General features: G+C 45.7%; 1 protein-coding gene across 1 annotated transcript in view; it reads right to left on the bottom strand.

Moving 5' to 3' along the window:
* EPS8L2 (EPS8 signaling adaptor L2) overlaps positions 1-12277 on the bottom strand; it is a 148468-nt gene continuing 136191 nt past the window's right edge. The window contains exon 21 of the mRNA XM_075566817.1: positions 1-6387. Within this exon, the coding sequence (XP_075422932.1) occupies positions 6316-6387 (72 nt within the window). The 3' untranslated portion in view covers positions 1-6315. The remainder of the gene's footprint in view (positions 6388-12277) is intronic.

Genomic DNA, 12277 nt, shown 5'->3' with positions numbered 1-12277 from the left:
TATAATTTAACCTGTTTAATAAATCTTGCACATCTCAGTTCATCGTCCAATCTTACATTATACAACTGTCTTTGAACAGAATAATTATGATATATTCTTAGTACAAATAGATGATATACAGATAGGGATAGACAGGGAGGGAAAGGCATCTTGTATATGGTGTGAAAGCATAAAATTAAGGATTTGGGTTGGCTGAAGGTAGACGTTTTTCTGAAGACCAATCATAATGACGTTAATAGGGAGCGTTGGCGGATCTCTTGGTTTGCCAAAAAAACATCACAAATTCCTGTTACAGCTTGTTCCGACAATCTCTGAATTAAAAGGCATTATATAAAAAAGGTGTGACCAGGAGCAAACATATTTTTATAGGGGGGGAGGAGCATCTTTCAGAAATGAACATTTCCAGATGAGATGTTAACAACAAAAGTGTATCTCCTAGTAGTTCTCGTCATGATAATTCACCCTTTTTGATCCCAAACTCTTAGGTAGGGTGACCATATTTGTCTCGGGTCAGCACTTCCCGGCCGTGCATGCACGATCGGCACTTGCCAGTGCCAGCAGTTCTTGAGCATGCGCGATTGGTGCTCGCCGATAAAAAACGGGACAGTTGCCCAAAAAGCCGAGACCCGGGACAAAACCGGGACGTCTGGTCACCCTAGTCTTAGGGGCAGTGGGTATTTTAACCTGTGAGTAAAATGTGGCAATGGTAGCGGTTTACTGTTTTAAGATGCAATCATTTATTTGTTCAAATGTAAGAATGTAAAAAGGTTATTAAATAGTATACTGTATTATTTTGCTATATATACATATATATACCATAGAAACCCAACCACAACAATATGCATCTTCCGTATCTTGAATCGGTGGCCTGGGATTCTACGGAGTCACAATGTATTTTTTAAGGGTTTCATGGTACTTAAAGGGTTCAAAACAAGTTCCTTAGGCCTCGGCCAGGGTGGCGCTGAGCAGGCCGGTGCGCTCACCCTGGCCGCAATGAAACACATTGTGGCAATGTGTGTGGCCAGAGTGAGCAAGCGCCTGAGCATGCGCGGCGCTTAGCTGCTTGCCAAAGCAAGCAAAATTGAATTTGTCTCTCGCACGTCATGAGCGGTTCGCCCATGAGGGCGAACCAGCTCCGTGACGTCATGGCCGCGCCCGCCAAATCGCCAACGCGCACCTAGCCGGCCACAAATCTCCCGGCCGAGCAGGGAGCGTGACGTCATCGCGCATTAGCGTCAGTGCGCCCGCTCCCTGCCTGGACGCAGCCTTAGAGTATTTAATCTGAACATAGACATCAAATAATGCCACCATGTTTGAGATGTCATCATAACCTATTGACTATAGAGGTGTTTCAGATGGGAGAAACCCAACGCGCTTCATAGGTTTGACGCCAGCTTTTTCAGAGACAGGAACTGGAAACATTATTTAACCTATTTAAGTGGAAGGGAGCAGCATGTAAAGCACTGAAAATATTCTGCAAGGTCTTTTTTGTTTTAATTCTGCATTTATTTACACAAAAAAAATCAACCATATATTTTGCATTAACGTAGCGTTTTTCATTGCAAAGCACTGTACAATTACACTTCAGTGGAGCATTCATTGTGTCAGCATATTTATGATGCACTGGGGGGGGGGGGGTTGTGGAATAATTATAACTTCTGGCAAAAATAAAGGGATTTGCAAGAGATCTGAGGGTATGTGTCTGAGGTTTGATTGGAACCTCCTGAGGTCTCCACAGTGCAGCTCTCCTGGATCTTAGCAAAGCTAATTATCATAATATTGTGACGCTCTGCATTTATTTTTATCTTGCAAACAACAGCTATTTTTTATTATTTTATCACCCATTCCTTCCTTAAACATTGAAGGCTGCTATAACTGTGAAGGGGGTTCACAAAACAATCCCCTGCAAACATCCACAAATATCCAACAACATTTGAAACATCTTCTCATATCGAATGACCTACGCCATTCACCTTAACAACTATTACAAACGTTAAATGGATTTTTAATATTAAATTGTTGTATATGTATATATTTTTTGCTGTAGCCCCTTTCTCTACTTTAGTCTTAACTATACAATAGACACATTTCCAAAATACAACAAATGAAAAGTATCATTATAGACAGAATAATTATAATTTAATGACAGAAAGTCATTATTATTTTTGTTCCGTTGACATAAATTAACCATACCGCTCTAGATTATGAGAGACCGTTTCATTGAGTCCAATACAGTTATATCATATTTTATATAAGACACTGTCCCATGTACTAGGTCTCACATTTTTGGCGAGGCATACAGGTAGTCCTCGCTTTACGACATTCCGCTTTCCGTCGGATGCGTTTTCCGACGGCGCATAATGCAGTCCCAAAACTCATTATCCGCCGCCGTTTTCGCGTATCCGATGGATACCGCCGCCGGTTAACATGGGTCCCGCTTTCCGCCTATCCCGCATTCGACGCGGGTTTCGGGACGCATTCTGTCGGAAAAGCGAGGACTCACTGTATCTGTGTTGTTGTTCTTAGAAATGTATCCGTAGGGTTGCCAGGTGTCCAGTATTGAACCGGACTGTCCTGTATTTGGACACTGTTCAGTAAAAAATGAGAAGTAATACTGGACATGTATGTGTCCGGTACTACCTCTCTGGCCATAGAGACCTAACCGGCTTGGGGGGGTCGGGGGATTTCCCTGAGCAGGGAGAGAGCAGGGCTATTGCTAGGGGGGCTGGGAAGTTTCCTACATCTTGATTGGCTGCATTTCCCAGCAGCAGCTAATCAGGAGGAGGTGTCTGGAGCCTGGGGCCAAAGAGAGGAGGAAACAGCATGGAGCAGAGGGAGGTGTGTGTGTGTCTCGAGCGCGCACCTTTCATCATTCTGTCCAGTATTTTTGGAGAAGCCACCTGGTAACCCCAAAAGCGGGAAAATCTATATGGGTATTTCCAGGCAAAAATGGCCCAAACGTTCACATGGGGAATACTGTTCATACAGTAGAATAGGGCTTTAAGGTAACAAGAAACTCAATATAGTGAATATGAGATTATTAAGAATGGGGCTGGAATACTAAGTGGGAATTGGTAAAGATTTTTTTTTTCTTTTTAACCATATTCACTGCTGAATTTTTCTTTGATTTGGGTTCAAGCATAAGTTACTATACAAACAGAGATAGTGTGTGTGTGTGTGTGTGTGTGTGTATATACTGTATATCCTATATTTTTATTACCCTTATCGTTTAGTCATTTCAATGTTCCGGCTGTAAAATTCACAGCAAAACCTGTACAACAATTATCAGAAATAAAGCACCCCATTGAAAACTATAGGATTTTTGTGTTATTTCGTAATCCTGATGCTATTTTTTTTTTTTTGCACGCGGGAGATTTTGGTGATCCCATTTAGCAAGAAATGCCCCCGTACTCTTTTAAAGAAATATTGAAGTGAAATAATATTTGATTGCGGAGCTATGGAAAAGGACCAACGTTTTGAATTCTCGAGGGAACGGTTTTAAAACTGGGCGCTGATCGTTGCAGCTTTTAAATGAATGCAGCGCTTTGCCTCTGCTACCGCGTGGAAAACAGCAAGTACAGTTTGTCAACATTTCACTGAAAACAGGTGCTGAGTGCTTTTATTCGATTGCAAATCCAAAATGTGATGTCAGTGCGTCTGCACCTGGTAAACCAAGGAAGAGAAATGTGGCAGCATTGCACTATTATGGGACAAGTGGTGCTAATAATGTTAAGCCTGGGACATGGTCAGCGCTTATGCGCTGAGGCGTGCTGCGGCTCGGCACTGAGCCCCTGCAGCCGCAATGAGAGCGGCTTTAGCAGGGGCTCGCGCGCGCGTCAGCACGCTTGGGGAAGCGTGTGTCTGATGGCGTTTTGAAATTTCCCCGCTTGCCGGAGTGCAGGGCCGGTCACGTGAGCGGTTCGCCCAATGAGGGCGAACCAGCTCCGTGATGTCACTGGCCCGCCCCCTGATGGCGCGCTGTGTAAGGCCAGGGAAAGCACCGCTTTCCCTGAGCCTCCGCACGTTTGAGAGGCACTATGTCCCAGGCCTAAAGAAAACCCTTTTTTTCATGAGATTTCTAAGGAGTTTAATTCATTAGCATGGAGTGGGAGGGGGTTACATGAAAGGAGATGAAATTGAATCGTATAGAAAATCGCGGGACATCAGTTTTCCACAATGTTTCCTGCTGCTTAACAAATATACTGGAGAACCGAATAAGAAAGGTTGCCATGCTGCATTATTAATCTCTGCGGAGTATGTGCAGCAGGGAGTTAGGCTGCATTTGATTTGTGTTTTAACCCCTTTACTCCCAGCAGGTTCAACATAAAACGAAATTAACCTAATTACAGTGACATGTCGGTTAAAGGGTCGGTCCCACGTAGGATCAAAGATGTCAACGGTCACTTTGCTTCTACGTGGAGCTGACCCTTTAACCCATTAAACATGTCACTGTCATCAGGTCCCTTTGGTCCGGCGCTGGACTGGCCTTTTTCATTTCACTTTTCTTATAAGATAGTAGGAAGTCTGGGTGGCTGGATATATACTCAGTGCCAATATATAGTGCAAATGAGGTCAACAAAAAGGAAGGGCGATCAAACTTTCGCTCCCCAAGGCAATGTACTTGTAAGAAATTTCCTGGAAGATGAAGGTATTGCAAAACATCAGCATTATCCCCTTTGCTGCTGACCCCCACTCCCCACAACTTGCAGCTTTTCTTTTCACAGGCCTAAACACCTGGACACCGCTTCTCTGCGCAGAATCACTGTATAAAATATATATATATATATAAAAATAATACTTTCATGCAATACTAAGAGCTCTCCCCCCTGTTTAGGAAAATAAACGGAAGCGTGAAGAAAACCAAAATAGTCCAGCAGAGTTAAATATATATATATATATATTTATATACAGATGTAGCAGGCTTTATTGTTTCCACAGATAACACAACATATCCCGTTATAACACAGACTATCACATAGTTCCTATAGGATTCAATGTAGAATATATATATTCAGAAACAGGGCACGCACAAAACAAAATAAAGGTAAAGGGAGGGTGCATACTGTCTAAAAAGATACAGAAGTACCTGTCCCATATATATTATATATATATATATATCCCTGTTGTGGATCGAAATGTTGAACTAACATGGAATAAAAACACTTTGACACTTTTCAAGACTTGTGAGTGCATGTTTTCTTCTCTACTTTAAAAAAAAATATTTATATATACTGTATATATCATTAATGATCACCAAGGTGATCACAATATCAGTACAGCAGCACATGGGAGTAGGAGAAAAAGGCGTTTATTCAGTCCATCATGTAGACATATCCTGGGGATGGAAACGTCGGGATATGTCTGCATGATGGACTGAATAAGCACTTTTTTCTTCTACTCCCATGTGCTGTGCTGGTGGTTTGATCACATTGGTGATAACTAATTACTTCTATTATTTACCTTTACTTTGCACCACCTACCTGTCTGCTGGGGTATTCTACCTAGTGTGTGCGTCCATTTTGTTTACTATATATTATACTGATGAGACCCATTAAGGTCGAAACAGCTGTCTGTGGGTGGGTTTACTGGCTATGCATCTTAACCCAGGCTGTGCTCAAAGCTGTGACCATGCAGCAAGCATAAGCTAATAGGTGTCCATGTCGTATGGTTTTGAAGCAAAAGGTGTCACTTTGTGCTCATTTGCATGTCATTTCCCAGAACCCCTTGCTGCAGTGGAAGCACTGTGTGCTGGGTGATAATGGTGAAAGGCGGGGTTGCAGACCTGTCTAAGACATGTGAATGAGCTCACAAGTAATATTTCCATTTGCGAGATATATATATATATATGTGTGTGTAAATATATACATATATATATATATATATATATATATATGTGTGTATATATACAATCATCATCTACAATCCATGTCGATCCACTGCTGGAAGAACATTCTTCAGGTACTGCAGTTGCAAGCCTCTCTTCTCCATATTGACACAGATCTGTGTGTGTGTGTGTGTATACACGTGTGTAATATTCAGCATTGACTATATATATCCCAGCGAAAGGAAACAATGAAGCGTGCACCATCTATATATATTGTATATATCTACACATAAATGTATTGTCTTTTCATTTTTTTGCTGAGGTCCATATATCCTTGGCTGTTGCTGTAAAGATTTAGGAGTAAAAAAGCGTAATCCCTTCGCAGACAGAGACTCACAGAGCAGCGGTTCTGCAAGGCTCTGTGGATCCCTCTTGCAGCAAAGGTTTTACAGATAGTAAAGGAGGTGAGGATTACAGGGGCAGACACTGTGCTACTTGGGCGTTTCGATTTTCTCCTGGCGCCGCTTCATGATTTCTTGGAGTTCCGTTTCCCCCTGACTCTTCTGGAAAAGAAGCGAGAATGAGAAAGAGTTAAAACAGCAGTTGCTCCTAGGACCAAACTTGACCAGCAGCAGTGACATGTTTAAGGGGTCAGTCTCTCCTATGAGCAATGTGTACTAATGGCAGTGACATGTTTAAGGGGTCAGTCCCTCCTAGGACCAAATAGTGTACTAATGGCAGTGACATGGTTAAGGGGTCAGTCCCTCCTCGGAGCAAAGTGTACTAACGGCAGTGACATGATTAAGGAGTCAGTCCCTCCTAGGACCAAAGTGTACTAATGGCAGGGGCATGTTTAAGGGGTCAGTCTCTCCTAGGACCAAATAGTGTACTAATGGCAGTGACATGTATTTTTTTTTTTTTTTATATCTTTTTATTGAGGAAAAGATATACATGGAACACATGAAATACATTTTACGAACACAGTATATAACAAAAAATGACATTGTAATCCAGATATCTGTACAGTTCCTTTAGACGTATAGAGAGTAATTGCGGTGCGCCATTTTATTAACTGATTTATGAAGTGAAACTTCTTTGCTGGCACCTGCAACAATTTCACTGGCACAAATGACCTTCATGGTGATGGGAGTAGAGTAATGGAAGTTACGTCATTGTGGGCAAAAGAGGTCGTCGGCGCGCCTCATTGTGGGCAAACGTGGCTGTCTCATGCGTAGCAGTCGCCAGGGCCGGTGCACATGCGCAGAAGCAAGGTGACACACACACACATTTACCCAAATGGCATGAAAGGGGTTAAATGTGAAGTATCACATGGGTAAAATTGAACAGAAGGTGATATGTTTAATGGGTTTAAATGAGATGATGGATGATTGTGTTGTCCTGGCAAGCACGCACACACACACACACACACACACACACACACACACACACACACACACACACACACACACACACACACACACACACACACACTAGGAATTCACAGTTACTATAAATATAGAACTGCAACTAGCTAAAACAGAGGTGTGTGCCGAGCATGCGCTTTCTAAGTCAAACTTTTTTGCGTGTTGTCCCAGAAATTATGTTTTGATTTTTAATTAAGAACATCACAAATACAATGTCTGTGACAAAACAGTGACAAGAGACAAAGAAGTTTCATTCAAAATGTGCGAGCTCGGAACACACACACACTTTTGTTTCTTCTATCCTCTATTCTTTATTTTAACATTAACATTTCTAACCAAATAAACTTTTAAATCTTGGCTATACGTTTAACAAAATAGGGGGGGGGGGGGACGGGTTGAAAGGGATAGTCCCTCCTAGGGGCAAAGTGTACTAATGGCAGTGACATGTTTAAGGGGTAAGTCCCTCCTAATACCAAAGTGTACTAATGGCAGTGCCATGGTTAAGGGGTCAGTCCCTCCTAGGGGCAAAGTGTACTAATGGCAGTGACATGTTTAAGGGGTAAGTCCCTCCTAATACCAAAGTGTACTAATGGCAGCGACATGGTTAAGGGGTCAGTCCCTCCTAGGAGCAAAGTGTACTAATGGCAGTGCCATGTTTAAGGGGTCAGTCCCTCCTAGGAGCAAAGTGTACTAATGGCAGTGCCATGTTTAAGGGGTCAGTCCCTCCTAGGAGCAAAGTGTACTAATGGCAGTGCCATGTTTAAGGGGTCAGTCCCTCCTAGGGGCAAAGTGTACTAATGGCAGTGACATGGTTAAGGGGTAAGTCCCTCCTAATACCAAAGTGTACTAATGGCAGTGACATGGTTTAGGGGTCAGTCTCTCCTAAGGAGCAAAGTGTACTAATGGCAGTGACATGTTTAAGGGGTCAGTCCCTCCTAGGGGCAAAGTGTACTAATGGCAGTGACATGTTTAAAGGGTCAGTCCCTCCTAGGGGCAAAGTGTACTAATGGCAGTGACATGGTTAAGGGGTCAGTCTCTCCTAAGGAGCAAAGTGTACTAATGGCAGTGACATGGTTTAGGGGTCAGTCTCTCCTAAGGAGCAAAGTGTACTAATGGCAGTGACATGTTTAAGGGGTCAGTCCCTCCTAGGACCAGTGTGTACTAATAGCAGCAACAATTTTTTTTGTTGGGGTGCCCCATCGTCCGCCTTTGGGGTGACGCAGAAGTACACTGAAAGGGTTCTCATGAATGTACTGAACAACATGTCCATCAAGTTCTTCATAACGGCCCTCCTTAGGTGCTCGGAAGGCTTTTCTAGTAGAATGTGCATTTAAGAGTTCCTCCTTTTTGTTTCCTCTATCGCCTCACATTATTTTCAGTTATGTGAAATTCCTTAGCTGCTGCACAGCTGTTTGTGCTTTCTGCTGCACAGACCATCATTTTAACATGTTCATCATAACTCCTTCGCAGTCCTCTGTTAATTTGGTCCTTTCTTGTCCCCCGTCTTTCAATACTCATTTTAATAGTAATAAACCTGAATGCGTGTCTGTGATTGTGACTTATATAAACTGGGTAATTGTCACGGGAGAGGGGGTTTGAAAGAACAGTGACTTATATCAGTGAGTTGTGTGTTTTTAACTGTAAGATGCAAGCAGGATTGAAAAGAGCGCATGCTCAGACGGCTGGTGTGTTAATAGCTTACACAGGACCGAGAGAAACGCATGCGCAGACTGTTCCTGTGGTGTGAGCAGAAAAATGTGCGGAGCCCAATTAGAAGACACGTATTTACTTTTCCACTTAACTTCATTGCCTTATAATCGGGCAAACCGATTATCAAACAAACAAACAATCACATTATCCAAATGTTCATACAGCTGCTTTAGAAATGTAGCCAGGTCTCCCCAGCCTGTCAGTGCCCCCCTCACCTAGCTGCCGGTCGCGGGGGCCGCCGCGTCCAATGGCGGCTCCGTCCGGCGATTGCAGGGGTGAGGGCGGTCAGGTCCCGGCTCGGGGGTTGCCGGGGACGCATGCGGCCGGTTGCTGGGGCCGCACGCGCGTCACGGGGATCCCGGCGCTCTCGGAGCCGGGCGGCAAGCGCGCCGCCATTAGCCTTTAGCTCGCGCATGCGCAGTGGTTGCGCATGCGCAGGTAGGGCCCCAGAGTTAGGTAGGAGTCGCGCGAGCGTGAGGCTAGGCAGGGAAAGGTTGAGGGAACTCCAGACAGCTCGCGCATGCGCAGAAGAGAGGAGCAAAAGCCCGCGAAGCCATAGCCTACCAGGGGAGGCTGTAAGCTGGGACTACGTGTCCCATGAGCCTTTGCGTGCCCTACGTGATACCAGGGAGCCAATAGGGCTTAGGAAGTCTGCAGAGGCAAGTGGATACAATTCGCGGGCTTGCAGCACGTTGGGAGTCAGAGTCAGGAGCAGCCCAGGGAAGGAGGTAGGGTGCAGGAGTCAGGGACTCCCTGCACTAGGCCAGCGGCCCTAAGGTCCAAGTTAGCCCTGATTCCCCACCAGGTTAGTGAGTGTTGCCAGGGATAGCCCCAGGTTAGGGACCCTGTCACTTGCTGTAGTTAGAGCTGGGGAATAGAAAGGGACAAGTGGGCTGAGTGTTAGTCTGCAGAGCGTTGCTGCAGGAAGTAGGTAAGGTAAGCGACGTGAGGCCACTGGGGGGTTCATAGCGGTAACCAATCCGGGGAGCCATGGCCCAGGGCCCGTGTTACGAGTAGGGTGGGTGCAGGGACCTACCTGCATAGGATAGGCACCCCCGCAGGCCCTAGGAGTTTTCCTTAAGCCACCTAAGGTTGCTGTGCTATAGGGACGACCTATAGTACAGTGTGTGTCACGTTGTTATAGTGTTAGGTAGGGACTCAGCGGACGCTGCGGTTCCAGTTAAGGAGTTCGGGCCCAAGTCGGGGCCACAGAGAATAACTCAAGGTTGGGATCAGACGGATTCATCACACGTCTGATCCTTTGTGAAGTGTTGCTGATCCGAGCACCGGAGTGTTCGGCAGGTACCATACAGTCATAAGTGCACCAACGGGCCCTTAGTGTAATAGTGGCTGCGCAGTCACCCATTGCCTCTCTCTGCAAGAGTGCGGGACATTAGGTGGGATTCTTTGGACACTGGGTGGGATCTCCTGGTGTTGGGGAAGCGTCCTGCGAGACGTCGCAGTTAGTGTCTCCTCGTGAGAGGGACACCTGTCAGGATATGTGTTATCTTATGTTCCTAAGTAAATAGTATTAGTTATTATACCTCACCGTGTATGTGATTATTGTGATTGTCCTGCGAGGAACCACTCCCCCTCTGGTGGGAGCCATCGCAGGTGGAGGCGCTGAATTGAGTAAGTGAGTACCCCTAGTAAATTGCCCCAGGTTCCCCGTGGCGGAAGCTCAGCCCTCCTGCGAGCCAACAGGTAACGCACCACACCTATGGTAACACCGTATGATTCCCTTGCACCCCACACTATATCTGCGATTGGGGGGGGGGGGGGGGAAACCCGTTACAGAAATATACAGCGTCATTGCTTTGTGCCATTTTAAAGTTGTTAAATTATCTTTTCTACTTCCTCTATTTTAACATTAACATTTCTAACCAGATTCAACTTTTAAATTGTGGCTAAACAAGTTGACACAACAGTTGTGGTGAAAGGGATAGAAGGGAACACACACTAGGAAATCAGCTAAGTAACAAAATACAATACAAAGTATAAAGGCTATTTGATGTCACGTCACATGACGCATTGCCATGGCGACGCTTCGCCGGAAGCCGTCGGAGACCAGGTAAGTGAGTTTCAGAGGCCTTACACGCTCCCCAGCTTTTCATTTAAATGCTTTGGGGAAGAGCGCGGGGCCTCTGTAAACACCACCCCGCCCCCCCCCCCCAAAAAAAACTCGCGTTCCCCACAGTTTGCGCAACCCTGGTCTAGAGGTTGCATTAACACTTGATTGACAAGCACCCCTCTCCAGTCAGAGGTCCCGATTACTTCTTGATAAAGTTCTCTGAACGAAACGCGTTGAAGGTTTGCTGCTGTCCCACATCCATATGACCCATCAATAAAGGACTGTTATTGCAAGACCTGCTCTCTCTATCTTTGCTGTGCGCTGCACACCCTGGCTTTTGGAATCTTTATCCCACTTCAGCTGCACGCTTTGGAAGGGAGGCACTGGGAAGAAGCAATATCGTGAGTACATTACCTGGGGCTAACCCAATGAGGAAGGGGGGGTGTCTTTGGACAACCCACCCCAACCTTCAGGGTACCTTATGCCCTCTTAAGGCTTAGTACTGCTACTTTTATTCATTATACCCAGTTTACGCTTCCTTCCATCACATACGGTCCCAGCACTTTCTGAGCACCATCCCACAAACAAACTAAGGCAGCATCCATGCTCCCAAAGACCGTGCGGAGGCGTGCACGTGCAGCACAATCACAATGCCTTAAGGCAATGATCGCAGCCATGGACCACGCGTGCGCGTGCGACAGCGCGAGAGGTTGCGCGGTGCGCGAGGAATCGGTTACATCTGATTCCACGGCGCAACGGCCAGGTCACGGGAGCGGTTCACCCAATGAGGGCGAACCAGCTCCGTGACGCTAGGGCCCAGACATGTCCCTCCCCCATCGCATCTAGCCTGGCCAGAAAACGATCCCGCTAAATGCGGGTGACGTCGCGCACGCCACCGAGCGGTCTTCAGGAGAATGGACGCAGCCTTAAGGAGGGATAAGGCCAGGTGCTTTTATCATCACCCAGCCTCTGATTAGTAGGTTTAACAACAACATTAAAATGAAGGTTAGAGTTGAGCTGGCCTGGGATCGTCCTGCCGGGAAAGTTCATCGGCATTGCCATGCTCACTCCCCTTCTTGTGCTGTACGGTGAAGTCATATTCCTGTAAGACCAGACTCCACCGCAGCACCTTGGCGTTATCCCCTGAAACCCGCTGCTTCCAACTCGGGGGATTGTGGTCTGTAATGACCGTAAGGGGGCTTCCATGCACATATGGCTGAAACTTCCTGAGGGCCCATACTATAATAC

This window comes from Ascaphus truei, chromosome 12 (genome assembly GCF_040206685.1).
Source record: "Ascaphus truei isolate aAscTru1 chromosome 12, aAscTru1.hap1, whole genome shotgun sequence".
Classification (NCBI taxonomy): Eukaryota; Metazoa; Chordata; class Amphibia; order Anura; family Ascaphidae; genus Ascaphus; species Ascaphus truei.
Note: the sequence above shows the minus strand (reverse complement) of the source record. Positions and strands in the feature narration are given on the sequence as shown.